The sequence below is a fragment of the Pteronotus mesoamericanus genome, unplaced genomic scaffold, assembly GCF_021234165.1.
Source record: "Pteronotus mesoamericanus isolate MK-2021 breed Mesoamerican mustached bat unplaced genomic scaffold, CSHL_Meso_final contig_130, whole genome shotgun sequence".
In the NCBI taxonomy this organism is placed as follows: domain Eukaryota; kingdom Metazoa; phylum Chordata; class Mammalia; order Chiroptera; family Mormoopidae; genus Pteronotus; species Pteronotus mesoamericanus.
In genome coordinates, this window is record NW_026555060.1 from 22,658,219 (window position 1) to 22,684,237 (window position 26,019).

Sequence of the window (26,019 nt, forward strand, 5' to 3'; positions counted from 1 at the left end):
CCCCTGGGCTGGACCCCACCAGGTACATTCCTCTGGGTGAAACTTCCCCAGGGATGTGGTGCTATGTAACGCCAACAAGCAGCAGGGCTGGTTCATTCACTCAAAAATATTTCTGAGTACTTTCTATGTGCCAGGTGCTATTATGGGAGCTGGGTGTATAGCAGCACACAAAACAAGGTCCCTGCCCTCACGGAGCTTACATTCTTATGGGGGAGATGTAACATACGATAGCAAATACATCAAACACATACATAAACACAGCATCAGGTGGTGATAAGCTACTCAATCTTCTGTCATTCTTCCAAGCGATAACTTTATCACCAAGCGTTAGGAAGGGAGTTCAGTATCCGGCCCCTGCCATCTCTGAAGTTGTCCCTCTTTACTGATCACCAGGGAGCACATGACCACCCCTCTGGCCGCTGCACTTGATTTCTGGGTTACTTCTCCCCTCTCCTTGTTTATGACCCTAGCCCCACACTGTATGATAGAGGAACCCTGGAGACAAGCACTCACAGCTAAGCCTGATGCCCTAACCCTTGCGCCTTTCACGACTGACACCTCTGCCCAATGTAACAGAAAGAGCCCCCAGACAGGTACCAGGAGACCCAAGTTCAGCCGTGGCCCCACAAGTTCCTGGCTGCAGGGCTTTGGACAAGCCTCTGCTCGCCTCCACGCCCCAGTCTCACATATAAAAATGAAGGGGCTGGGCCCAGGGGCTGTTGGTGAATATTTAATAACTGTCTTTCTGAGTGAAAAAAAGCCTTAATTTGTAGCATTTGCTGGAACCCTGGCATTGCCCTCAATAAAAATCCCTTGGAGCACAAGGGACAATGTCAGCTGGCCAGCACTCTCACCGGGCACTGCCCGGCTGTGTTCCGAGCATCACCGTCGAGTCTGATGTCGGGCACTGTCATGACGACACTGGTAGCAGTCCCAACAGGTACAACAGACACAAGTAGCCCCGAGAGTGTAGACGACGGCAAAGCAGAGTAAAATAATTAGGCAGTGATTGATTTTGAGTATTTATTACCTTTTTTTTGGTATAATTTATTTAATGCTATGTTTACATAATTTCAATAATGGCTGCATTTTCCAACTGGCATGCAAAATTTCTGACAACATAACAATAACAATATAGCTGGTTCCAAAACCGCTCTCTGGACCAGAAGCCACATAAGGTTCCTTCTAGCCCTTGAATTCTCAGGTGACTCTGTAGGCCTCACGGAAGCCCTCCGCTTTTTCCCCAGCTACCCACAGCTTCATGACAGATCCTGGCCTCACCTATGTGCAAGGCCATCAGGGCCGGGGCCCTCCTCCCCAGCACTTTCTCCGTGAGACATGGAAAACATGGCCTCTTCCTGTTCAGGAGGACTTACTCTCAAACCATCGGCATGTCCACAGCCATCACGCATGCCCAGGAGAAAATTCTCAGAGTTCGTCCTCAAAACAAGCCAACCACTCATCCCTGCATCAAGTCAGACTTCCCTAGTGATGGGATCTGCTTGGAAAGGGCTAACGTGAAGAGTCTCTTGAATTTGAGGTATCATGACTCGGCAGTCCCCAGCTCTGAGAAAAGTCATCAAGGAAAGCTTCACATACCCAGAAGCACTCTAACAGAGGGTGAAATACAGTAAAAACTGAGGGAAAGCTTCAGTCCAAAGGCTTCTACTCTGCTCATCTAAGCCAAAGCAGGCAGCTATGGACTCGAGATGGGCCTATGCCAATATTTTAGTCACTCTCTGAAGTCTTAACTTCAAGTGTTAATTGTCTTCCCTACAAAACAGGCTCAGATTCCATAAGAATCCATCAGCCCTGCAAACAGTAGTCACCTGAGCTGAACGACTTCATTTAAAAATTCGTCAGCTTCAAAAAATAAACAAGCAGGACTACATCAAACTAAATAGCTTCTGCACAACAAAGGAAACCGGCAACAAAATGAAAAGGATACCCACCAAATGAGAGAGAATATTTGCAAATCATACATCTGATAAGGGGTTAATAACCACAATATAGGAAAAAATACAACTCAATAGCAAAGACCAAAAGAAAGAACCAATCCAATTAAAAATAGGCAGAGGATCTGAAGAGACACTTTTCCAATGAGGACATACAGATGGCCCACAGGGACATGAAAAGGTGCTCAACATCACTAATCATCAGGGAAAACAAATTAAAACCCTAATGAGATATCCCCCTCATACTTTCAGAATGACTATTACCATAAAGACAAGAAATAACCAGTGTTGGCAAAGATGTGGAGAAAAGGGAACACTTGTGCACTGTTGGCTGGATTGTAAATTGGTGCCGCCCCTATAAAAAACAGTATGGAAGTTCCTCAAAAATTTTTTTACAAAAACTACCATATCATCCCGCAATTCCATTTGTGGGTATTTATCTGAAGACGATGAAAACGCTAATTTGAAAAGATCTATGCACACCTATGTTCACTGTGGCATTACTTGCAATAGTCAAGCTATGGAAGTAATGGATGAGTGGATAAAGAAAATGTTGTATACATACATATACAATGGAATATTATTCAGCCATAAAAAAGAAAAGTTCTGCCATTTGGGACAACATGGATGGACCTTGAGGGCATTATGCTAAGTGGAATAAGTCAGACAGTAAAAGACAAATGCCACACGATCTCAGCTATATGTGGAATATGAAATAAAAACAAACGAACTCATGTACAGAGAATAAATTGGTAGGTGCCAAAAGTGAGGTTGGGGAGGCAGGGGAAATAGGTAAAGGTTGTCAAAAGGTACAAACTTCCAGTTATAAAATAAATAAGTCCTGGGAATGTAATGCACAGTATGGTGACTACAGTTGATAACGCTATGCTGCATAGACCTCAAGAGTTTTCATAAGAAAAACAATTTGTAACAATGTATGGTGATGGATGTTAACGAGACTTACCACGGTGATCAATTCACAATCTATACCAATATTGAATCACTTGTTGTACACATGAAGCTAATACAATGTTAAAGTCAATTATATCTCGATTTAAAAAAAAAGAAAACAAATTCAAAGTAAATAAATGACATCACTGCGGGAAGAAGAATCCATCAGCTTCATTTCAATCATTCCCCCATCCAAGTTCAATGAAAGATACTAAAATTTCAAATTAGACTAAAATATATACATCATACCAGAATGTATAAACAATTCTTTCATCAATAAAGGACACCAAAAATGTTCAAGTTTCAACAGGGCAGTTGACAGTAATGGCACAGGCACCTTGAATAGATTTTAGATAGTCAGCAATTCATTCTTATTATAGAAAGAACCTAATTCTAATAAAGTAAATGTTCTAGGAAGGCAAGTGCTATGACCATCCAAAATTTTATTTTAAAATTCCTTTAAGAACATTTATTTCAGGTCTGAAAAAATTCTCTAATCAGTGGGGACAGAGGAAAATTTAAGAAAGAAATTCTGCTTGTCCTTTGCATCTTTAAAACTCAGTTTTGAGCTTCACTGTATTGTAAAAGGTTAAGGAAATAAACATGTTCTTGAGTTCCTTATTCACATCCTAATACATCCTAATACATAAAAACAAAGGAATATTGGCATCTGAAAAACATCACTGTACCAAAGTTTGAATCACCGTAATAAGAGGTAGTATATCACTTCCTCAAAATATTTCAAAACATGCCAAGTGTGACATGACACTCAGTTTACACCTGTGTCTAAGTTTTCTCTGAGGTTATTGGAAATCAATAATTCTCATTACATTAATCTCATCTCATCTCCTCAGTACTTTAGGGAAGTAACATGCACTGAGATTTTAATATCCACCCAAAGTGTTACAAGTTTACTCCTCTCTTCAACAAAGCCTCAAAGCTAAGTCCTGGGGAATTTATAAGCATGCTCCTTATTTGAATTGGGAGTTTATAAGCTGCCTCCCTTTTGGAAGGCAGTATGTTTCTTTAAAGAGTCAGCCCAGAAACGTGAGTCTAAACAGAAACTCAACTTTGAATTATCATGTGTTTGAAAGTATGACTTTCTTTTGACAGCGCTGCTTTAGTTTTTCCGCAGAAGAAGGACCCGTTTGTTTTTTCATACTGAAGTAAATGGGAGTATCCTGTTATCAGTTCAGAAAAGGTTTACCATTCTGGGTGTGTGCGGAGAAAGCGTGGACATCTGTAGCTCTGTCTGGCTTCCAGGCATTCTGAAATTTCCTCTGGAATACTAACAACTGTAAAGTAATATTGCTTCCCTTGTTTTCCTTTTCAGCTGCTCAGGCACAATTGGAGCACTGGCATCACCTCCAAGGAAAGCCTTTCGGAGAACAAGGCTTCTCGTTGATGTCAGCCAGCCGGCTACCACTCCAACCATAATTTGTCTTGCTACAATGCAATCCTATACCAAGCAGAGGCCTGCCAAGAGCACTGTGATTCTAAAGAATGTATAGCAAAGTGTGATTTCGAAGGTAAGGTGTCTACCCCATTTATCCAACTTTTCTGTTAAGATATACAATGAATCACAAGGACTATGCAAAACATGGATTTATGGTGCTAGCTTAAGTGAGCACAGCAGAATATGAAATGATATGTGAACTATAAAGTCAGCCAAAATAATGGTGCAGAAGAACAGGAGTTCAGAAGCACAGATAAAATAGTTGATGTACTAGGGTAGCAGGCTTATGGGTGGTTCCCCCCACCCCACCCAAATATTACACAAAATGTTGTGGGGGGGGTTTCAGTTAGCATAATGTAATAAAGAAAACTGATGGAGAAAAATGAATGAGAGTGTTTGAAGTCAGCCATAGGAAATGGTGCCTGAGAAGCTTCTTTCTCAGCAAATTCATTTTAGATGGCTATGTTTTTAACATATTAAATCAAATTAATTACGTTACAAATGAGAATTACAATTGTCACATAGGTCAGAAATCTGAAGATTGAAAGTCTGACACATTCTCTCCCTGCAGGCAGAATTAATAGGCAGTCAACTGTGACCAGAGTGGTTCGGTAACACAGACTCTCAAAGGGGGAATTATAACCATGTCCGTTTGAGGGCATCCGTCTATAGTAGCTGGATTTATTCCTGGTGGTGGAAGGCACCACTGTCCAAATGTAGCAGGGGAGTCCCCCGCTCAGGCCATGACTAAAAAACAAACAACTAACAAGCAATGACAACACCCCAAATGGTGCTTTACATGGAAAACTCAACATGTGAAAATATGCTTTAAGAATATTTTCTCTTCAAATTCAAAATTCAGTATCAGTATATGCGTTTTATTATTGCTTTTTTCCTGTAAATACCACCTCTCTCTTTCTCCTTCTGCCACTTCTTTGCTGTCTTCTCTCTCTTCTCTTTCCCCCCGCCAAGTAATTTATACACGATGGCATATGCATGTGGAGGAAGTGCTCTGAGGAAATAGCCCTAGTGCCACTGTTCAACATTTTCATAGAGATCTAATGCAGTTGTGTGAATGACTACCGGGTAACAGATCCTGAAAAAACATGTGTTTATTAAAACAAAAGCTAAAACGATTCAATTAGCACATGTTATCATTGTATTTCCTCATGCTAATTTGTACTGAAATTGTTATCACTAAGACGCAGGGGAGTGGGGAGAGGAAGGGGTGGGCAGGGGGAGCAGAGCTGCTGAGAAGCATGTTCCCAGCCCTGCAAGAAGCATTTTTTCACCCAGTTACCATATGCCTCCTTGTTTATGTCCCTGTGCATTGTAAGTTACCAAGCTGTGATTCATATTCATTTTATTTATTTATTTTTATTTAATTTATTTTATTTTTTCAAATACATTTGTCTCTGCCTTCCCCCCACCAACTTCCCTTGCCCCTCCGCCCCCTCCCTCAATCCTTCCCCTTTGGTTTTGTCCATGAGACCTTCCTACACGTTCCCCAACCCTCCCATTCCCTTCCTTTTCCCCCATCCCCCACTCCCTCCATCTCTCTTGTCTCTGTTCGTTTCTTTTCCTTTCAGTAGAGACAATACCTTTATAAGACAATAACACAGAAATATTAAAGATGACGCCAAATTGTATAAAAGGAAAAACTAACATTTCCCAATCATACTTCATTGAGAAAAAGTATCCATGTTCCCCAAAATAACCTGAAATCTTATTTTTTAATATTTATTTTTAGAGAGAAGGGAAGGGAGGGAGAAAGAGAGAGAGAGAGAAACATCAATGCCAGAGAGAGACATTGATCCGCTAGCTATCCTTCGCACACACCTAGACTGGGGACCAAAACCGCAATCCAGGCATGGGCCCTGACTGGGAATCGAACCAGCAACCCTTCGTCCTGCAGTACAACTCCCAACAAACTGAGCCACACCATTTAGGGCTGAAATCTTATCTTTTACAATTTTACCATCCAGTAGAAAATTTGCATCTCAAAAGCATGCTAGTAAAGGCCCAAACACAAGAGATGTAAGTCTTCCAGCAGGCCTTCCGTCAGCACGGCCCTAAGACACGGAACATCGGAGGAATCCGGATGTCCTACAAGCAGCACAGCACAATCGCCCCTTGACCCAGGCCATTTGGAGGCTCAGAAGGAAATTCCAGAGACATGACTACAACTTCGCAGTGGAACTCATTGCGGGAGCTTCTGCTCTCGGGGTCATCTCACCATGGCCCTTCCCTCGCTCTACTTCAGTTTCCTCCTCAGACCAATGAGGGCCGAGCGACCCATCGAGGTACCAAAAAGTCACAAGATCACAAAGTCTCAGTAACCTTAAAGCTGTCATATCCAGGATATGAATGAATGTGATACCTTCACAGTGGCCTCAAGAAACCCAACCCCACAGCAAATACACAGTCACAAAGGACTTCAGGCAAATTAAAATTTGTTAAAAATACTCATCCATTGATTGCTCACATTTCACCTGCACCATGGAAATACCAGATAAAATGATAGTTATTAAAAGGTAATATCATATTGTCATATAAAAACAGAACATGAGGGGGTCTCAGCTCATAACCTTTTAAGGAATAGTGTCCATTTTTATTTTAATTTTTCCCTCTCCAATTCATCTCAAGTTTACCTTTTTTTGGTCTTTAAGTGACATCATATTAAAATAAGATAATAATGGAAGGAAAGGTGACACAAGGTGCTAGACACCAGAAATCTGATTCAGAGAGACTGATCTTGTCCTCATTTGGCTTCATCACCTCTGGCAAACTGTCCCACCTCTGTCTTTCCCATGAATCTCTTGGATTTAAAACAAAGGACACACCCAGCCCTGTCCTTGAGGCCCTCTGCTCCTCCTACAGTTGTAGCTTATAAAACCCAGATGAAAGTGATTAAGCAAGTGGCTCTGTTACAAACAAATTCACATGCCAATGTACCGTAATATAAAAATTGAAATAGCCTCGCATTCTTCAAAGCTCATCCCTCTGCAAGTCTGCATTTGAGGAGGTCATCCGTGGGGCCAGTGTTTTACTGGAGGATCTTTGTAAAGCAAATTTTAGTGCCATTGTCGCTGCTTGGATATCTCCCTCCCACTCTCCTTCCCTCCCTCGCTTCAGCAAAGGAAAATGGGTTTTCCCTGGTAAGACAGGAAGAGAAGTCATCGTGGTGTTGGGTGCACTAAGGATGTAGGGACAGGGTAGGGCAGCTGTGTCTGGGGTGGACAGTTTTAGTCCCCAAGTGGGCTGCCCTGAAGACCACTGCCGTTTGTGATGGAGCCACAAGTCCTACAGGACAATCCACTTCAATCCTCTCCAGATGGTACCACAGAGCAGAGGGTCAGAAAACACTAATCATCAGTCCCTTAGCCTAAAGTTTAGAAGGCGAGGAATGGGCCCAGACAGGTAAGAGGTGAGAACATCAAGAGCTCCATCGATGGTCTTCTGTGATCCCCGAGAAGAGAAACTCCAACCTAAAGCTAAGCTACAGGATGTGGGAAGGAAGCGCACTCTTCACCTTCCAACTGGACATTGCACAATATTTGAGGACAAGCTGTTGACATGGAGGCTGGACAAGTGGGTCTCAGAAGGCCAAAGTCCTTCCTGCATTTCACCCCGGGTCCAAAGTGTTACAGACTATCACCCTCCTCCATCTGAGAGACAACCCATCTGACAAAATGGTCAGGAGAAAACGGACACTGGGAGGTGCGAATGCATGGGCTCTGTTAGGTTATGCACCACAGCCACCCCCTGGTGAGCAGAGAGCAGGAAGCTCACTTCAGCTGAGTTAACTAAAGTGCTGTTAAGGCTCCAGGAAGGTACCTGCACTTTGTGCATTACACTCTAGCCAACCTGACATCAAAAGTACAGTAACCAGATAGTCACACTTAGGTTCTGCTGCTGCTAGAGTATCTTCTGAAGACAGGATTTTCTTTACCTCCATTCTAAGTACAATTAAGTCTTCTTATTAACACATTCACACACATCTGCAGGCTTCTGCTTTCTACCTAGGCTTAGAATCCCAAACAAGTTTGGTTCTGTGACTGAAGCAACTGGAGTCTCTGAAGATATAGAGACTTAATCCTACTCAACATGGAATGCATTTTTCTTCTTCTTTGGAGAGGGGTCAGAGAAGGAAAAAGTGCCTACTCCTTCCAAGGGCAAGGGTTGGTGGGAATTTCCAGCAGAGAGGGAGTCCTGTGCAATCTGGACGGAGGCTGACAGGTAACAGCAGATGGGACTGTGTAGAGAGCGGAATCCTGAGCATGTCTGAATGGAAGGGCTGAGGGATTCAAGGCCCGAAGAGCAGATTCCTGATGTCTAAAACATCTCTCCCTCATTACGCACCATACCACCATTTGTGAGAGATGGCTATCTCAACGCTGGATAACAAGTCCTCTGAGATCTGGCCTCACCTAACCTTATCTCCTTTTTTCCCAAATGCTCTCCTTCTCTGTCCCCTCAGTCCCAAGGGCTAGCCACCCTGGACCTCCGAATTCTTTCCTCCAAGAGCTACCCCGTCCCATGCCCACAGGCCTGGCCCACGCTTCTTCACTGATGTCCTCAAGGGATCATCCCTGCGTGTCTCCTCTATACCACGTGCTGAGCCAGGTGCTGGAGACACAGTGGTGACCAAAGAAACCACAGTCCCATAAAGATGGGGGGTCAGGCTATGGGCCTGAGTGCTGGTCTGTTTTATCCTAGAGTCACCAGGAGGGAGTAGTGTGTGACTCCCCACAAGTCACCGCACCCACTTGTGCCTCAATCCCTAGTCTAGGAAATGGAAACGACCGTAGCACCAACCTCAAGGGGCAGCTGTGAGGAATAACTAAACTAGTGCACATAAAAAGTATACAATTCTGCTTGGTGTGCAGTGAGCTCTCAATCAGTATTACCTTTAGAGGTCTCTAGTCAGGGATTGCGAGGTGCCTCTGGGCAGGACTGTCAGAAAGTGTACTCATCCCTGACAGACAGTGTGCCCCGGACTCCCCCACCCCTCCGCCACGCACACTCCATCAGGATGGCTAGGTCAGGCTACAGCTTCCTGTCTGCTCACACCAGATTTTCTGCTATGGTGGCAGGGTGGGTGAGGAGGCTGGCCAGGACAGGCTTCTTCCGGGCAGCTGTTCTTAGTGCTGAGCAAGCACCAGGCTTCCACAGAACAGAGCTCCATGGGGTCCTAGTCATGGCTAGAGGAGGCACTTCATCCAAAAGGGCGCCGGGAGGCCCAGGCCTCTGCCTCAGTCATCCTGGGCTGGCCAGCAGTCACTGAAAGAGTTGACAGAAAGCTCTGTGCTGGAGCTGGCCTAAGACGGGAGGTTTAGGAAAGCCAGTTTATGACGTGTGGGACAATACCAGCGAGGACAAAAAGCATTGCCAGGCCACAGACTGCAAAGCTAACAAAGGAAAAGAAAGACCTCTTGCTCATATGGAGGCCTCACCTGTTTTCCTCGGCAGGTTCAGGGTGCTATTCTTATACACACACTGTTCACAACACACGTATCCATGCAGACACCCTTTAAGGGTGGCTGAGTGAGGTATAAACCCCAAAGAAACAAAATATGCAAAGGAGCAACTGGAACCTATAAGAACATACGTAGCCTCCTAACACCCACAGTTCTCCCTGAAGTGAGGACGGATGAGAGCCAACACCTGGTCTCTGCCGTGTGGAGTTGCGGCTTCACTACCTTAGTCAAAGGCTATTTTGGGTGGAATGAAGAGGATTTTTTTTTTCCAAAGGAACAGGCGAATATCGACCCTTTTTGGGGTTTGGGTGACTGTACTTGGAATTTTTGCAGAAGAGGAGGCCTGGCGTGCAGTTCAGATGGGGGCCACACACTCAAGGAAAACAGCTTTTAAAATTCCAGAAAAGGGATAAGTTTGACTCTGTGGATTTAAAAGAATTTCATTTGCATGAGTTGCAATGAGAAGACTTTAAAAGTAAAAATTTGATAACACAATAAAAATAAAACTGAATGAGAAAGTGAAGATTGAGACTCCCAATGAACACAAACTATCTGCACGGAGAACTGCCACAGGAGCCTAGATTGCAGCATCGCCTGTGCGATGCGTCAAGGGCAGGGTGCATTACACATGTTATGTCCATACGAGGATGAGGAGCGTCATAAACTCAAGAGGGACAGAGGTAGACAACCAAAGCTGAAATGTAAAACAAAGTCAAGTCTCAGGACAATCAAAGAGCCTTTAAAGACATGCTGAAAGCAAAAAGATCAAGGAAAGGAATGTTTTCATTGTTTGGAGCCAATGGATTTTTGTTAAAAGATGAGTCGCTGAACTACTCAGTTCCTGTTTTGTTTCAATCTTCTCAACCAAGACAGGAAATGGTAGGATTAACTACTAAAGAATATAAACCAACTGCACCTCTTTCCCCCAAAATAAATTCCAGGTGGTTCATAAAGCTATATAGTAAAAATACAGAGGCAATAATTTATTAGACCTCGCTAAGCATAAAAGCAATGGATGAGCCAAAAGGAAAAATTATAAAGATGTAACTATATTAAAAATATATATATTTTTAAATTTTTCCTCCACAAAGCACCATAAGAGAAAAAACAAATGGAAATTTGGGGGGAGGATGACAACTATAAGGAGGGGTTAATATGTTAAAAATAAAATGTTTTAATTAGTAGATAATTACAAATTAATTGGGAGGCACTACAGGAAATAAAACTAAAATTCAAATTATTATCATATTCTTTGACTCAGTAATTTCTTTTTGAGATCTATCGCTTTAGCAATCAAGAGAGTAATCTAGTAATCTATCCTAATGAACTAGGAAACTGGGGTTAATGATTATATGTAGTAATGGCTATTTATAGTGTATGTTCATTCAGCAAGTGTTTACAATGCTTTTATTATGTGCCAGACATCTTATTAGACATATAATGATGGATATGATTTGTTTCCATACTTAAGGGGTTTTTATGTCCAGTATAGAAACTACCCAATAACAGGTAATTGCAGTGTAGTTCAAGTGACAACAGGATGGGTGTAAGATGCCATGGGGCAGGGTGTAGGGGGTCCCTAACTCACACCTGAGGCACTGGTCAATACTCAGGTGAGGAAGTGGTATCTGCAGAACAGGACGTCTGGCAGAGGCAACCTGATGTAAGAAGGCCTGGAATGAGAGGGAACGTGGTATGTTCTGGAAACATGAGGCGGGGCAGAGTGGTGGGTGGGTGAGGAGCAAAGGAATACAACTGGAGAGCCCTATTTTCATTAACAAGAAGGAGAAACGATCATATATTGGATGGTCTGTGGACGGCCAAATCACTGATAAAATAGTAAGCAGCCAGTGAACATTGTTTTCAAATGAATTTCATCCTGATGCAGAAAGGAGAGTCTAGAAAGAGGGCTCAGTGCCTAAGATACACCAGCACCTGGGAGACTGTAAAGAGATACTAAAACATAAGTTGTCTTTCTCAGTATGTGTATTATCTGCCCTCCCCACTCCCGCAACCGATGTGTAACTGGACACAGTGTGCTAATCAAACTTAGAGCTGACAAAGGGGTTTAGATGGTAGCTTCAATTTTTTTCAACTGGGATCATAATGTTTACAATTTTGAGCCCTATACTTAGTACACATGATAAAAAGTATAGCGTTCTGAATAATGGAATTAAAAGGTCTCCACTCTACTATGGTTGAACCATTTCTGGAAATCTGTGTTTAATTCTGGATACCAGACTTCATGTAGGCAATGAAAGAAACTGGAGCAAAGCCAAAGAACAGTAACCAGACTGGGGAAAGCTTTGGAAGCCGTGCCTTCTCAGCACAATGGGAAAACGGCCTGAGAGCCTACACAGCAGACCCAGAGTAGGGTGCCCTATAATCTGTTGTCCACGCCAACACACTTTATTGAGTGAAAAGGGAGCTATTATTGAGTCCTTGGAGATAACAGGTAAAAAAACGGGACTGTCCTGGCCATGCCTGAAGGTGGAGACTTGCCAACTTATGACTTAATGCTAATTTGATGGCTAAATTTGGTAATTTAATGGCAAGGGAGAAGAACATTGCTTTAGAGGGCAAAAATGGAATCAATGAGTGGAAGTTTCAGAAACGCATCTGGATTCAACAGAAGGGAGAACTGTCAAACAAGCATCCTTGTTGAAAAGGGAACAGGTTGCCCCTCATCACTGCAAGTGATCAGGACAGGCCAGAAAACCATTAGCCAGGGCTGTTGTAGGAAGGGTTACTGAACTCTGGGGGAAGCGGGGACAGACATACTGTAAGCCTTGGACAAATGCGCACACCTACAGACAAGAAATCCGAGAAAATACATTCACTCTAATAGCTCATGTATTTACTTACAATGCTTCCTGTTACAATATCACACGTAGTTTGATAAAATAAATATTTATATCATCCATTTACTGCCTCAGAAGACTTTTTTAAAAATCACACTACAGACCAGTGGGCACAAACATTTTTCCACCTTTTTTTCCTACCAATTGCCTTTGTATAAACAGGCAATCAAATTTTAAATGCAATATTGTGTGCGTGAAATGGTTACGTGTAACTGCTGCTGGTTTAGTATTCACTATTTGATAACCAAGAACCTCAATGACATTTTCTTGGAAACATGAATTTTTCTATTTGGCTCCAGTATCTAATTCAATATTTGCTTATGTTGTGATCAGCGGAATGAAACAACACTATTGACAACTATGTGTCTTATGAAGCAACAGGTAATCACATTTTTACTGTAAATATTTTGTTGACGTTAAAATGACACATGTGCGTGACTGAAACAGAATGATATGGCTGCGATAATAGGCACTCTATAAATATTTTTACGTGAATTAATAAATATATATTCACATAACATATATCCTTACATATCATTTCAAGCACAATTCCAAAAGGTACTACACAACTTTATTTGCATTCAGTGAGACATACCCCAAACACAGGCTCAGGACACATGCATTCTCTTAAGTTTATATTACCTATATGGCCACACGTGGAAAGAGCAAAAATAGACATCCATCTGCCATCAGCAGGAGCTGGATGTCTTGCCACAGACATAAGAATTTGGAAAAGGGTTTTCCTTCTATAAACACCCCCGTTTTTGTATCACTAAAGTCAAATTCTCCATTAGCCCTACGGATATGCACGACCTGCGAGGGGGGTACATAAAGAACGGTATTCTAGACCCTGTGAAAGCTGTTGGAATTCCATCCTTACGCCTTTGGTGACTCAATGCATAGTGGGAGAACAGCCACCTACAAAAGTGGGGCGGCCTTCCAGGCCACCTGCTTTCACAGAACCTGCTGGGACACGAAGCAGCCACCTATGCCCTAAGTGCCTGAGTCCAGGGGCCCAGTGCCAGGTGCCAAGTCCTCTGGGTTAGCAAGGAAGCACTCTGGCCCACCTGCTCACCCTCGGGAGACTCCTGCTTACATCAGACCAAATATCCAGTGACATCACAGCAGAGAAGATCCGAGGAACAGGGGTATTCCCTGTCTGGGAAGCCACAAGTCCTGCAGCTTGGACCGCAGCAAGCCCGAGCCCCTCCCCGACACCATACCTCAATAAAAGGTGCAGGGAGAGCTTGGGAGCCTGCAGTGCATACATGAGGGACATTTTTACAGCTACCTTTGACATCTGTATGGGACAGTCCGTCTGGGCTGGAGCCTGCATGTTTACATAACCACATTCTCTGGGAAGGACTCTGCTGGAGCCCTGGGGCAGAGGCTGCTCCCTCCTGCACAAGCCACTCTGGCAGCTCCTTCCCTCCATTCATCTTGTCTGAGGTTTCAACACTGGCCAGCTGCCCATGAAGCACCCCAGACACCTTCCTGAGACCTGCTTCTGCTGCCCCAGCTCCATGCTCTCAGGACAAGTTTCCAGAGCTGATGCATTTGTTCCCCCAAAACATTTAAAGATGGCGTGTAGCAGGAGGCTGGGAAAGGAAGGAAAATGGAGAGGGGTGGAAGCAGGACGGAGAGCTTTCTGAAACCAAAGGTTGGTTTTTCTCCTTTCAGGGAATTCTCCTCGGAGGTAAATGCTGTCACAGGGCGTCAAGCAGTGCCTTCTACTGCAACGGTCCCTGCAAATGGGAGTTCTGAGGATATCCAGGGTGCACGTCATTAGTGAGCAGTTACAGCAATAAAGATGTTATGTAGTATCTGTTAGTCAAATCAAAATTCTAATTGGACACAGAACAATTTCTCAAAGCTTTCGGCAGGAGGTAATTATTGTGTTGACTACACAGAGTGAAAAAGGAGGACACTGAGCCTACTGTTTGGGCTGTTTCCACAAAAGGAATGAGTGATGTTTTTGCCTGCATCCAAACTGATTAACAGATGGCAGGGTTCCTAATCTTTCCTCTTTCCTGGTGTCCAAGGGTTTCCACGTGTTTTTTTCAAACCCTTTGGTAACCCAACCAGAGTATATTTTCAGCATGTGCTTCAGGAAAGCCCTGGAAGCAAGTATGTGACTAGATCACTGGATAGGGAGAGCCAAAACTTTAATCAGAACAAATACATGAGGTGGGGGTAGTGGTTACAGCTGCTATTCTTCATAGTGTCTAGCGTGGAGCTTTAAACACAAAAGAGTCTCAGTAAATAGGATTGAAAGGATGGAGTTGTAATTCTTGATGGCGGAGATGGTTTCATGGGGGTAGATACATATCAAACTTACCAAACTGTATGTACACTTTCAATATGGGCAGCTAATTATATGTCAATGATACATCAATGAATTCATTTAAAACATGAGCGTCAGAGATGATCCTTCCACACTTCAAAAGAGAGAGACCATCGGGATAACAATTTGCGCAAGAGCACATCTCCATGGGGTTCTTTACATTTCCGGGAATTACTTCATTTTTATATATCTTACATTCTTTTAATTTGAAGTGTGGTAGTTATGATTTTTCTCAGATATTTGTCATATGCAGGACTGAGCCCTGGAGACATTAAATATCACCTTTATGTGACTGAGGCCCACTTTGTATCTCTGCTCGGACTTTCTCCTTTCCCAGGCCTGTGTATGATTGTATACAAACTTCCCATTCAGCATCTCCATCTAGACATCTGTTAAACATCCTAAACTCTATGCCCCAAACAGAATTCTGAATTTATCTTCTCCGTAAACCACCTCCACCCCAGCTTTCCCCTCTGCCAACTTTCCATCCCCATGTTCTGTGTTTAGGCCCCCAAATTTTGGACTTCTCTCTGTACCTCACATCTCATCTCAACCCACCAGAAAATCTTGTGGGTCCTCTTAAATTATCCAGACCCCGAACACTTTTCCTCATCATCGCTCCATCACCTTCTGGATTCTTACAGTGGCCACCCAACTGGCCACCCTGCTGTTAACCCCTGCCTGCCTTGCAGCCTGGTCCCCACACCGCAACGTAACGGTGCCTGTGCAGCCCAAGGGCAACCGGGGTGCTCCCCCGATGCACACTCTGCAACGGTCTGTGCCCCCGGCGCAGAGCCTCTGTGCCCCACTCGCCTGGCCTGCTTTTCCACGCTCATCTCCTTGCTGTTCCCTACTTTTCGGGCATTTGATGAGCTCTTTCCTCTGCCTGTAATGTTCTCCCCTGGACACACATGGCTCACTCACCTCTTCACGCCCTTTAAAAACTCTGCTCAAACGTTACCTTTTCGTTATGTCTTGTCTGTATATAAAACAGCAGCCCTGCCATACATCCCATCCTCTGCTTTATTTTTCTTCACAGCAATCACCACCTTCTAGCACACTATATAGTTTACTTATTTATTATGCCTATCACCTGCCTCTTCCCCTTAGAGTGCAAGCTCCCCGAAGGCAAGAATTTTTGTCAGTTTTGTTCACTAGAGGAATACCAAAAAGTGTGTGCTGACTGACTTACTGGTTGGCTGACTGAAGGAATGAATGAATGAGTTGTGGCGTTTACTCTCAGTCATTTTGCCAGCTGCGGTTTGCAATGCCATATCCACATAAAGGACAGCTGTGCTGCTCCATCCTTATTCTCTCCTCTTTGACAAAAAATATGTAGAGAGAGTAGTCTGAGATGAAAAGCAGAGAGAAGGGCAGGTAAGAACACTAAGCCTAGGCAGGGGAAAAAAATCACTGTAGCTATGTGCAAACAAGAAATGAGAAACAAAATATATGTTAAATTATTACTCAATTTATATTGTGAACACTCACCAAATGAGAAGAATACGATTAGGTGCTATGGCTCAAAGAAAATAAGACATGGTCCTTCCCTTAAAAAGGTACGGGGAGACACATGCACAAAGGTCACTGCAACAGATAACTGATGAGGATGCTCTGGGAGAATACAGGAGGAAGACTCATTCTGGTTGGAGGAAGAGGAGGAAGACTCATTCTGCTTGGAGGAAGAGGAGGAGGTAACATTGGAGGTTAGAATTAAGGAATGAGCAGGGGTGTCCCACAAAGAAGGCATGGCGGGGATCTCTCATTCGAAGGTTGAGCACTTGCAAGAGGATTATGTCCAGAAAAAGTCAAATGTGCTCAGGGAAAGGCAAGGGGACATGTGAAAGAGAGAGGGCAAGAGGGAGTGGGGAGGAGAGAGACAGAGAGTAAAGGGACAATTTGTGATTTGTGACAATTTTGGAAAGAAAGAGGAGGCCCTGAACTATGACGATGGCAGCGGACACCTCACCCCAAAAGAATCTGGGAAGGAACCATATGAGCAAGGCATTAGAGAAATGTATTGTAAGGCCAGAAGAGTTAAATACTAGCTACATGCCAAAGAGGAAGAGTGGGGCAGATGTGTTGAGTCACTTATCACAGGACAATGATTTTCAAGCCTTAGGAGGAAGAGAAACAGGAGTAATCAAAAGCCCATGGGTGGAGCTAGCAACAACAAAGGGGACTCTGGAGGGCACTGGCTCACCCTGGAGTTCTCTCAGGGAGTATTCCTTTGGGAAATCATGTTTAGGGAAAGTTGATAAAATAGCCAAAGAATCAGCCATTTCAAAGCCCACCTGACAGGCACCCCGCCACGGCGAGGGTCCGAGGAGAAGGGGTGACAGTGCTGCGCGGGGGTCTGTCCCTGCTTCTGGTCAGCAGGGAAGGCTGTGTGACGGATCACCCTGGCTCGCACCTTTCCTGCCTACAAACAAGCAACTATGCTCACATACTGCCTTCTTTCTATTTCCGCTATAAAACCAAAAGCCGCAGTATCAAACTTACAGTTTATATACATTTTTCCACTGGTTTTTGTCATTTCTCTAGGAGTGTGATCAATTCTATCCACAAGAAGAAAAGAGGAATCGAGCCGTATAACAAACAAAGGACTGTGGTTTTGGATTCTGTTCTCCAAGTATTTGGGTATCTTTCCAAGTGGGAAGTTATACACGTAGATCTCTGTATCTAAATAGCAGCAAGTCTCTATTGACTAATTTACAATCTGAGGGACAGGATGGCAGGCCAACCAAACTGTATGGGCAACAGAATCCATACTTCCCACAATAAAGAGGAAGGAACCACAAACAAATACCCGCTTATGATTTCTCCCAAAATGACAGACACACTCCACCCTGTCAAGGCAACTGATACCCACAAGCTGTCTCTGAGGCTTCACCTAAAATACACCCTTGTCCTGGATGTAGCCATAATGTTCTATAAATACTTTCCCTGCTTTTACATTTGTTTAAGGCTCTGATTCCGCTGCCTGTGTGTGCCAGTTTAATCCATCTCCAGAAGATGGACCATCTATCATTCTGATTTATTTTACTTAAAGCCTACAAGGTTATTAAGTGCATAAATAATTTTTAAGGACTAATATGTAAATTGGCACGTTGAAGTCTCATGCTACAAGGACACTCTTCCAGTATTTCCTGAGTGGTCAGGTGGTGGGCTCAATGGAAAAAGAAAACCCACAGGCATCCAGGACACTCGTGTTTCAGGCTTATTTCTGCCATTAACTCGCTACACTAATTACTTAGGTAAAATATAAATAAGAAAATAGGAATTGAAAATCTTCCTACTTAATGGCAATGAATGGAAAGTAACCCAAGAACTGTATACAGTATTTGGATTTTTCCCTTTGTTGCTAAGGAAAAAAATGGCACCACCACTGATTAACAAACCTTGCTAATTAATTCTTGTTTCTATTCTCAAATTTTTTTCAAGACAAAAGCCCTAAGAGCTTTCTGATCATTTTTGAAAACTGAAGAATTTCAGAAAGAAAGGGAGACAGAATCCATAGTGCAAAGGCAAAATCCTATTTCTTCCCCTCCCCCAGAGGACCCTCTCCATATTAATGTTCCAGGATTCACTGGAGACTCACGGATGCAGCAACACGTCTGTCTCCCCTGCGTGGTAAGCCTTCTCTGTCTCAATAAGGTAACGATCACTAGGGCAATGCCTTTACCTGCCAATCGCTCCCTGGAAGGCCAGGTGACATTTATGAAATATCAGAGCTAAGGGTTGTTCCCCTGAAAGTGCCTTTCTCTTTATAAAATTCATATCAGGATTGTAGGGGAGGGGATACACTTTTTTAAGAAGTATACCACCCCTTCCATGACGACTGGCCTCCTTATACCCTCATGTGTTGCAAACCCCTGGAAGTTAGCATTGTTAGTCATGTGACATAAGCAAGCCAAATACAAAGTATAGAACACAAAGACAAAATTTCTTATTTTAAGAGTCTCCCATATTACTTTTTGTGATAGGTGCTTCACAGATATTATCCCACTGGCTCCTCTTAATGTAACTTTTGTTATAAATTTAAAAAAAAAACTGGGGCTCAGGGAGATTCAGTAATTCACCCAAGGCCTCATAGCTACAAAGGCCTTGCCAGAAACCACACCAGGGCTCAGTGACACCACAGCTCCACTCAATCTGCCAGACCAGGCTTCATCACACAAATCCTTAGCAGGTGGTAGGGACTCGAGTCTTGGCACGGCAACTAAGACCCTGGTAAGGTCTCCGAACATCTGTAAGCAGCTCCTCATTTGCAAAAATGATCTACGTATATCCACCTTTCAGTGCTAAGACTCCATCCATCTGAAATGTCTGACTTGACTGATAAACCTCAAATCTCATCTGTGCATGGTTCGTAGACTGCACTGCACATCTGGTGTGACCTCAGCTCTTGCTACTCGGCTGTACTGGGTGTCTCTGCTCTGCTGCCAAGACCTGCAGGCTACATCTGTGCTACTGGTCACTCTGTAGTTACTCTGTTACAAAACACTCAACCATCCTAATAAAAGGGGATTGAGAAGGCAGAACACTGCCCTCCATTGTGTTCAGCTCCAATCTGGTTCTTGTCCTTCCCACCCTCCCTCTTTTCTGCTCTCTCTCTCTCTCTCTCTCTCTGAGCAACAGAGAAAGAAATCCCCAGTACTTATTGGGGGCAGCCAGTGGGAGCAGAGAAATGGGTAAGCCCGCACTACTTCCCGGCTCAGTTTGTAGGTGTATCACCCAGTCCAGATGGCTCCACACTATTTGGTTTCCTAGTTTGTGTTCGTCACATCTATAATACTTGTTTGCAGGCATGTGGTGAAAGCATAATTGTGCATTTTATGGTTATGAATGGCACAGCCTGGCAACTCTCCAATTATTATTTCCATTCGCTGTCATGCATTATCAATCTAATTCCCCATTACACACCATTTTTTTCATGCGTTCCTCACCCAGCAAGGACAAAGAAAGACAAAAGCTCTGTGAATAAGATTGCAACACCAGAAGAACAGGCTGATTTTGATGGAAATTGGGGAGTTACAGCCTCAAGTTGGGGGATAGCTTTGGGCTAACCTGAAGTGAAAGCTGTTAAAAGGTTCATGCATTAGTACCAAGACTTCTGGCCCCAAGGTTGGCAAGGTTGGTATTGCTGTGATAATGGGGCCATACCACAGTACGAACCAGGAAAAGATCAAACACAGGAGGACCTAACAGGTAACCTTTCACTTTAGACTAGTTGGATTTCCAGATTTATAACGATACCTAAAAATACAGGATCCGGCACAAACAACGCCCCCCCCCCTCCCTTTTTCTTTTCTTTTAGATTTTATTTATTTTTAGAGGCGCGAAGGGATGGGGCAGAAGAGAGGGAGAGAAACATTAATGAATGGTTGCCTATCACACACCCCCTATTGGGGACCTGGCCCACAACCCAGGCATGTGCCCTGACTGGGAATCGAACTAGTGACCCTTTGGTTTGCAGGCTGGCACTCAGTCCACTGAACTATACAGCCAGGGCAATAATGCCCCTTTTTAATGAGCTGGTAATCTATATCAAATCTTTTATTACAAATTCCTAAGCATATAATTCTGTAATATAACAATATCACACGCAAGCACACCACATGACATTTTAGGTGAAATGTTCAAATTTCTGTCCATCTCATGTGAAACATTCACGCACCCTACCAACCACACTCAATGGCATTACTTCTGTTGGACCCTGAATATCAATGTTGGAATGTGGCATGAAAGTTTCCTTGAGTGTTTTACTTACTCCAACAGGATCTATTGTGTGCCCATCATGAGCAGAGGGTTCAATATTAGGTGAACAGAAAGTATGCAGTAACCACAAACTGGCAAATAACTGCTCATAAGGTAGGAGCAATACAACTCATGTGGATGTAGTCAGAGTTTGGGGAGAAAGGTGTACATGCACACATGTTCTTGACCATGGACAACTAGTTTCTTCTTGTGATGAATCATGGAGTAAACTGAAGCTAATTTTAAAACAAAAAAAACCTCAAAACCACCACAGATAAGAGATCTGACTTCCTATCAAGCTACATCCTACACACTGCACATCTGAATTAGTTAGCTCTGCCTGAACATTTGCAGAGGGGTTACTCGGTTTGCACAGAGGCTATCAGTTCATTGCTTCTTGATTGTTTGGTAGTAAAGAGCCCAGTGAACTCAACCAGAGCCCTCAAATTCCTTCTAAAAATCATGGCATTTATTCTTAGTAGTAATTTCTATCATCAAACAGAAAACTATTTCTCTTTTGGGAGGAAATACCTAATTTCCACTGATACGATTAAGAACTGGACACACATACATATCAGCACTCAAAATAAGCATGAATGCAAGTCACTAAACAGCAGGAACAGCTCTGATCTTCTGAGAAAGGCATAATGGTGAGTATTTTTAGAATAACGCATTAGTGGTAGAACAGGCTGCCTCAAATGTAGGGACGTGCCTTGATTATTCCTCATGAGAGAAAGACATGCTGATCCCATGGGACAGTGGAAGGGTAGTAGCAGCTGACAGATTTAGGGAACCAAAAGGAAACTGCTGTGGAGAGACTTTTTAATAAGCCAGAGTTATGCTGATTCAGAAAACTTCTTACAGAAGAGTAGTGAAACCAGCAGGCCTCTGTACGCAATGGTAACCCTGAGGCCCAGAGGTTCAGGTGCTGTTGGACCAGCTCTTGAGATTAAATGGCCTAGGAAAAATAAGCATAAAAATGGAAACCACTACCAAGGGACTTCAGTCTGATAATGGCTGGAATGACCACCACAAGGTAAAATACTCAAATCTCACCCTTCCCCAACAGGTTCAGTTCTTAGTAGCCCCTTTCCCCAGATACTTTTCAGTCTTGGAGTTTGCTTAGGTGGGAAAAGTTTAAGTATCTATGTATCATCCCACAACAGCGACGGAATGATCCCTTCTCTTCCTTTTCTCACTTCAGCTCCTATCTTTTAGGAAACATCAAAGGTCTTCCTTTGTGCCTTTAATTCCATTCTCAGAGAGTAATGAACAGCAAAGAATCAGAAAGGGACAAGAGGGAGTGAAAGGATAACCAGTGTCCTATGAGGGCACAAGGAAACGCGGGCATGAGCACCGACTGATGCTGTCCAGGTGAGGCAGTTGCTCTTTTTCTCCTCCTTTACCTCAAGAATAGTTTTTAGGATTTAGGTCAAATAAGCATTGGAAGAATTTTATTTCTATGAGGTCCTAGAACTCAGAAATCATTTTTAATTGAGATGCTCAAATTGTCTTTAATTTTTTTTTTAATTTCACCCAAGAATATGTTTATTAGAGGGCGAGAAGGAGGAGAGAGAGAGAAACAACGATGTGAGAGAGAAACACCAATCGGCTCTCTGTTGTATGCACCCCAACTGGGGATCACACCACAACCTTTTGGTGTATAGGATGAAGCTTCAACCAGCTGAGCCACTTGGCAAGGGCAGAGATGCCAGAATTTCCCACAATAGACCGAAACAGAGAATTTCTACCTCAGATCTTATTGACCCATCAGGTGCTATTCAAAATATAAAAGTTACAAATTAAAGTCATGGATGAATCCAAACTTATATATTCCAATACCATGCAGAGAATGGTTTAAAATAACTTCATCAGCTATTTATCTGTTAGCATGTCTATTTCTCATTTTGAAATATTTAAATGAAAATTCTCCATAAGGTATACTGCTCCTTTTTTTAAAAAAGTATTTACATATGCAGAATATTTAAGAATGAAGCCTTAAATCTGAAAGTGCCCCATCATCTTTTCATTCGGTTTGTCAGACTAAAGGCAACTCCTAATATATATATGTGGCATGTAAGTATAGCCAGAAGTATTTTACTTACACACACACACACACACACACACACACACACACACATGCAGAGGCATCAATAATGTAACCACAAGTGATATATTTACGCAGTAAAGTCAATAAAGATCTTCCTTGGAAGAGGTCTCACTGTACCCCACACTTACTAAAAAGCAAAGGTACCCTGAAAGCTCCCCCTCAATACCAAAGTTCCTGGATCTTCCCTCTCATTACTGCCTTTCCCATCACAAACCATCCACACGTTTTTTAAATCAACTTATCAGCGTTGGCTCCAGAGCCCTTCCTTCACACCTCTGGTGTACGTATACACCATTCCACAGAGCTTTTTCCAAGCTCTAAAACCCAAGCAAGGGCTCATACTTGGCTTTGCCTTTGACCTCAGACTGTAATTTTGCTGTTATGATGAAATGGAGCACTGTACACATCTGGGATGCAGTTCTCATGGGTTATGAAATCAGCAACTCACTGAACCTCAAGGGGTCTCAGTTTCCCCAACAACAAGATCATGCTAATGGTAGGAGCCACCTGCCAGGCTATCAGGGGACTTGGCAACAATGTCTACAAATTACACAGAGGCCCTGTGCCATAAATAACAAGTCTTATTAATAAAATTAGTTCAAGATGAGAGCCAAAAAGATTATAGCAACAGCAGAGGCAGACTATACTTGGTCAGAACAAAAGAGGTGAGGAAATTTTCTGATCCTCATTTCTACTACCACAGTTCCCCTTTAATACAAGAAGAGTTTTTTGTCCCTGGTTTTGTTTTGTTTTGTTTTTTCTAAAAGGTTACTTCTATCCACACAACTTTACACATCAGGTGTTACTTCACTTCCAGTTATCTGGAAGCAACATTCTATTCATCAGCCAGACAAAATAGTGATTTCAAAGCATGTCCAAATATTGCTTCCATTAATTGTGCTATTTAACCTCTCAGTATGGAATGGATTCTAATCTATTGCATCAGGACCCTCATTCCTGTTGTGCCTTAAGTAAACCCAAATTTCATTTGCACCAGAATGGGTCCCTCAGCCAACAGAAGTGGCTCATCCCCTGACACTCCAAACTGCGAGAGACAAGCAACAATTTGAGGATCAAAATCAAATCTCTGCTGATCTGGAGGTCTGCTCTTCTGGCCTTGCCCAAATCAGATTCCAGTGAAATGGGGTGAAATTTTATGAATGAACTTGAAGCAATGTGAAGACCAGAAACAAAACAATGAAATGTGGCTTCCCATGCTCTCCCCAAAACCCCACTTTACTGCACATTTTAAAGATGGCACCCAGTTCTCTGAGTGCAAGGGATAGATTTCTGCATCCAACTCCTGAGATACTTTCCCCAGGGTCAGGGGTGGTTTCCCTGGGTGAAGTCAGAAGTTGGCTCCTGGCTCTCCGGTGCTTTCCTACAAGTCACAGTCATGCTTTTGGAAAGGAGGACCCGTATGTATGCTGAGGTGGAAGAGGATATGGGGAGTTGTTCAAAACTCAATCAGGTAAATGCAGATCAATTAGGCTGGGCTAGGTGTCTGCATACGGCTAAGACAACTCCAAAACTGACTACGCTGTCCAACTCGAATGGCTGGGATTTAGAAATGTGCCTGTCTTAGGTGTTCTGAGAATGCCTTCAATCAAAAGCAATAAGGATTCACACTGAAGGAAGCCAGAGCAGCAGCAGCAGCAGCAAGCAGCAGCAGCAGCAGCAGCAGCAGCAGCAGCAGCAGCAGCCTCTGTTGGGATGTTCCATTCATAGGGGAGAGAGAGCTTCATCCATTCATGGTGGGGTCAGGGAATCCTCTCCTGCCCTGGATGGCCTTTCTCAGCAAGCTGAGCTTCCAGGGGGCACTGACATGGCTGCATCTTTCAGAATGAGTATTTCTACGAAGTAGCTACTGCCAGAGCTATTATTAGCACAGCCATCCCTTGGAAATTCCGCAGAATTTGCCTGAATCTACGGAGCAGTTACTCTGCTAACAAGGCATGGGAGAAAGGCACCGAGTTCCTGATTACACACCGGCAGCCCAGACAGCTTTCAAAGTGCAGGGCTGGTTTAATCTTTTCTAACTGTAAGGTGTAGCAACATTTGGGCAGCTGCCTGAAACACAGAAGCATTGCGTGGGGTCATTTTTAAATGACCACGTACTAGAGGGGGTTTCTTCCTCTCCTCCTCCCCTTCCTTTCTGCATCAAACTTGCTGCAGCCATTTGGAATGTAAAGAGCAGTCCATTTTGGCAGTCCCCGGCAGCCGGCGATCACTGCCAGTCTCTGGCCACCCTTGTCTGAATCGTTGCCGTTTGCACCCAAAGGGCAGAACTCCCCTGACATTTCCATAAAAACGGTTTTTAAAAATAATCCCACGTGGTCTGCCCACAACAATGTCCTTTCTTTCTCCCTGGGTAAATTCAGAGAGTTCGCTGCCAAAGGAAAGTGCCTATGGGAGAGGAGGGGGGCTGCAGAAAGGAGTAGTGTGGGCCACACGTGCGGTTTGCATTGAAAAATGCCATATCCGCGACACATTATATACTCTACGTCCTCCGTTAAGAAGTGTCATGTCCCTTTCACCGGCCCAGCATTTTAAAAAAGGACACACAAGTGCTGCATAGTCAATTGCCTCCCTGCGATAGCGGCTGGAAAACAAAGACACATTCATTACCTTTTATTTGTTGAGCGTCTCAGGGAGCCGAAGAACTTCGGGTTTGCAGCAGCGGATCCACGGAAACCGGCGTCCCATCCGCCCTGGGAGCGCAGGCCCGTGGCCTACTCCGCGGCATCCACGCCCGGCGCCTCTGCCTCTTACTCCACGGCACCCGCAGCCGCTCGCCGGTCCCGCTGCCCCCGCCCTGCCGCCCCCGCCCCGCCGCCGGCCCTCCGTCAGCCCATTGCCCGCTCGCGTCTCTCCCGCCGAGCCTGGCTGCGCGCCAGGGCGCCCCGCCGCCGGCCCGCCCCTCGCCCGCCGCGCCCGGCCCGCCGCATGGTGCGGGCGCCCTCCGCCCCTCGGCCCCGCGCCACGCCCCCCGCGCACAGAGCGCGCTCCCCCAGCGCGGCCAGCGTGGGGTCCCTAGCCCCTGCCTTGAGCGCTGGACACAATGAGCGTCCCCGCCCGCGCTTCGCCTGCCACAGCCCGTAA

The 26,019-nt window shown here is 44.0% G+C and overlaps 2 protein-coding genes across 2 annotated transcripts in view; one reads left to right on the top strand and one right to left on the bottom strand.

Annotated features, from left to right (window-relative positions):
* Window positions 1–25,696, bottom strand: part of FRMD4A (FERM domain containing 4A) — a 208,710-nt gene extending 183,014 nt beyond the window's left edge. The window contains exon 1 of the mRNA XM_054593170.1: window positions 25,546–25,696. The gene's annotated coding sequence lies outside the window, so the exon portion shown is untranslated. The remainder of the gene's footprint in view (window positions 1–25,545) is intronic.
* Window positions 831–26,019, top strand: LOC129084753 (translation initiation factor IF-2-like). Its single transcript, XM_054590955.1, has 3 exons — window positions 831–940; window positions 1,367–1,540; window positions 25,569–26,019. The coding sequence occupies exons 1-3, from the start codon at window positions 831–833 to the stop codon at window positions 26,017–26,019; spliced, it is 735 nt and encodes a 244-aa protein (XP_054446930.1).

What these genes read in the sequence shown, in the direction of transcription:
- LOC129084753 (XM_054590955.1), top strand. Translation starts at nt 831, where the DNA reads ATGTCAGCTGGCCAGCACTCTCACCGGGCACTGCCCGGCTGTGTTCCG. An exon ending in ACTGGTAGCAGTCCCAACAG is followed by an intron (nt 941 to 1,366) that starts GTACAACAGACA and finishes CTTCCTGTTCAG; the next exon opens with GAGGACTTACTCTCAAACCA. An exon ending in AAGAGTCTCTTGAATTTGAG is followed by an intron (nt 1,541 to 25,568) that starts GTATCATGACTC and finishes TGAGCGTCTCAG; the next exon opens with GGAGCCGAAGAACTTCGGGT.